The following is a 3257-nucleotide window of genomic DNA, read 5'->3' on the forward strand; positions in this document are numbered from 1 at the left end:
TGCTTGGGGGCTGTGCTGGTTGGACGGAAGCTCCTGCCAGCCCAGCTCTTGGACAGCCCGTGGCACACGCTCTCCATAACCCCAACTCCTAAACTGTCAAACACAACTCCAGGACACACCACAGCACTGGGAAAGCCCCGGGTTTGTGAAAGCCCTGGCTGTGTACGTTTGCCGGGCGGGGAGGCGAGGTGGGAAGCCCAGGCTGGTGTGGCAGGGGCAGGGCAGAGCAGCCTCCTCTCCCTCCTGCAGGAAGCTCACTACTGCGTCTCCAGAAAGCACTTTGCCAGCGAGCAGGGCTGCAAACTCCGGGGGCTGCAGCCAGGGAACTACAGCGTCCGTATCCGAGCTACTTCACTGGCTGGAAATGGCTCGTGGACAGAACCGACTTATTTCTATGTGGCAGATTACTGTGAGTTTGGTTTATTTTCCACGTTTAATCCCTGGTTGAAACTCGGGGTATTTTTGGAAGGTGAGGGTTTAGCAATCGGCGCACGGAGAACCAGAGGGGGTCGTAAAATATTTACTGGGACATGTACTCTCAAGAAACTGAAGTTGCTTAGAAATGTGTGGCTTTTCTTAATGAGTTATTCTGACCAGCCCCGCATTCTGGTTCTGAAATAGCCCCTAATTCCATGTTTATTCCAGTTTATTCAAAGGGGAGATTTTATTGAGGAAGAAACTTGGGTTTTAGTCCTGTGTAATAGCTCTAGTTCTCTCTTTCTCTCACAGTGAATGCTCAGCCCAATATTGCTGTTATAATCGTTCCGATTATTTTTGCCATCATAATTGCTGGAATTATTGGAGCTGCTTACGTGCTTGTGAAAAAGAGGTGAGTCCAATTCTGTGTTGTTTACTTCAGAACAAGCAAAAGTTAGATCCAAAGGTTTTGTTTATTTGTTAGGAGTCAGTCTATGGTTTTTTTTATGATTTGGGTAATGATTGGAACATTAGTTTATGAGATACTTTGTGCCTCTGGCAATTGGGACAGTTTGTATTTGCTGCTTGCTTTGGGAATTAACCAAACTACCTTTGGTTCTAATGTGCCAAAGGCTGCAGACGTGCTGAGGATCTTGTGTCTCTCTTCCAGACAAACTGAAGGACCAACTGGACCCCTCTACGCGTCCTCTAACCCCGAGTATCTCAGTGCCAGTGATGGTGAGAGCAACAAGGGCTTTCTTCAGTGACTTACTTCTTGTGTAGGCCTTGAGATAGTGCAGCCGTGGGGGGCTGGCATTGTCTGTGTGGACTTTTCTAGTCTTTCTCAAAAATTTTATGCCTGTAGTTTCCTGGGGCAGTGCTAACAAGGCTGCTGCAGAAAGGTCTTTCAAAAGATACTTGCTCTGGGATTATTCAGCCTGGAGGCTCAGGGGAGACCTTCTGGCTCTCCACACCTCCCTGACAGGAGGCTGGAGCCAGGTTGGGGTCGGGCTCTGCTCTCAAGGAGCACGGGACAGGACAAGAGGAAACGGTCTCAAATCACCTTAGGGGAGGCTGAGGTTGGAGCTGAGGAACAATTTCTTCCCTAGTCTGCCCAGGGCAGTGGTGGAGTCCCCACCCCTGGAGGGGTTTCCAAGCTGTGGAGATGTGGTGTGAGGGACACGGGGCAGTGGGGACCCGGCAGTGCCGGGGGAACGGTTGGACCTGATGACCTTAAAGGTCCCTTCCAACCAAACCAATTCTGTGATACAACTCAGAAACGTTCCCCTCTGCTCAACAGTCTACGTCCCTGACGAGTGGGAGGTTCCCCGGGAGAAGATCACCCTGCTGCGGGAGCTGGGGCAGGGCTCCTTCGGGATGGTGTACGAGGGCATCGCCAAGGACATCGTGAAGGGCGAGCCCGAGACGCGCGTGGCCGTGAAGACGGTGAACGAGTCGGCCAGCCTGCGGGAGCGCATCGAGTTCCTCAACGAGGCCTCCGTCATGAAGGGCTTCAGCTGCCACCACGTGGTAAGCAGCCCCCCTGCCCGGGGGCAGCCAGTCCCATCACAGACCAAAGCACGGCGTCCCGCTTACAGCAGCAGCCCGTCTGCAGAGGCAGCTGATCTGAAAGAGCTGGGCTCTTCCCATGCTGTGTTTCGTCAGAGACATCCACCTGCAGGTCCTGCTTTCGCCTGGGGTAGAGCTGATTTCATTTCACCTCTGCTCTAACAGCACTCCTCAGCATGACAGGGCTTCGTGGGGCTGTTCTGAGCCCTTTTCAGGCGATGTCAGCTTTGCTCCAACCCATCTTCCCATAGCTGGACTCTGCCCGGTGCGTTTGGACACAAGCTTGAGAGAACTTGTCTGTCTTCCAGGTTCGGCTCCTCGGGGTGGTCTCAAAAGGACAACCCACCCTGGTGGTCATGGAGCTAATGGCACACGGCGACTTGAAGAGTTACCTTCGCTCTTTGAGACCTGATGCTGAGGTAAAGGTGGGAGAGGAGGGACTCTGCTGTGCAGCAGAGTGACTGGATTTGGCTCTCATACCTCTGTGTTTATTGCAGAACAACCCTGGTCGTCCTCCACCCACGCTGAGGGAGATGATCCAGATGGCCGCGGAGATCGCGGATGGCATGGCTTACCTGAATGCCAAAAAATTTGTTCACAGGGATCTTGCAGCTCGTAACTGTATGGTTGCAGAAGACTTCACTGTAAAAATTGGAGGTACGTAGTGTGTTATTGGGAGATAATTCTGCTGATTTGTTGTAAAGGCAAATATATGAGGGTGTTTTCAAACACAGGCGGTTTTCACTGGCTGCCCTTGAAAATGTGGCAAATTTTTCTTCTTAGTAAGATTCTTAGTAAGCAGATCATCTCCTCTAGAGCTTTTCTCACCTTTCCTATTCTCAAATCTCTGTCCAAAAATTTTCTTGCCTTTCCAGCCTGAGCTGCCCAGGGTTATCTGACTGTTCTTTGCTTTCATGAGAATTAGGACAAAGAAGATGTTCAGTACAACAAACCGAGTGTTGATAACCCTGTCGTTAGGTCAGGTGCCTTTTAAAAGTCATTTGTCTTCCACAAGAAACAGTTTTCAACCCCAACCCTCTGAGAAATAAGTAAATATAATATTTAAAAATAAACCCCAAACCCCACAGCTTGGTGGTTGTTCAGTCCTCTTTGAACTTAAACCAAGGATTTCAGGGCAAAGGGAGCTGTGTTTTACTTAAAGAGGATGAATAAAAATCATGTTTAGAGTAGAAGCTGTCACTAAAAATTTTAGCTCTGGAGTCTCTATCATGGCTGTGGAGGGAAAACACAGGGGAGAGAGGGATGGTTTT

The 3257-nt window shown here is 50.3% G+C and overlaps 1 protein-coding gene across 2 annotated transcripts in view; it reads left to right on the plus strand.

Moving 5' to 3' along the window:
- The window catches only part of INSR (insulin receptor), a 45275-nt gene that overhangs the window by 39169 nt on the left and 2849 nt on the right, over nucleotides 1–3257 (plus strand). Inside the window, exons 13-18 of one of the 2 annotated variants that reach the window (XM_008936476.1) lie at nucleotides 250–409; nucleotides 730–829; nucleotides 1088–1155; nucleotides 1718–1947; nucleotides 2295–2405; nucleotides 2484–2643. In XM_008936476.1, coding sequence (XP_008934724.1) covers nucleotides 250–409; nucleotides 730–829; nucleotides 1088–1155; nucleotides 1718–1947; nucleotides 2295–2405; nucleotides 2484–2643 — 829 coding nt within the window. Of the gene's footprint in view, nucleotides 1–249; nucleotides 419–729; nucleotides 830–1087; nucleotides 1156–1717; nucleotides 1948–2294; nucleotides 2406–2483; nucleotides 2644–3257 lie in introns of both variants that reach the window. The other variant, XM_008936475.1, reaches the window with a different exon arrangement.

This window comes from Merops nubicus, unplaced genomic scaffold (assembly GCF_000691845.1).
Source record: "Merops nubicus isolate BGI_N331 unplaced genomic scaffold, ASM69184v1 scaffold5553, whole genome shotgun sequence".
NCBI lineage: Eukaryota > Metazoa > Chordata > Aves > Coraciiformes > Meropidae > Merops > Merops nubicus.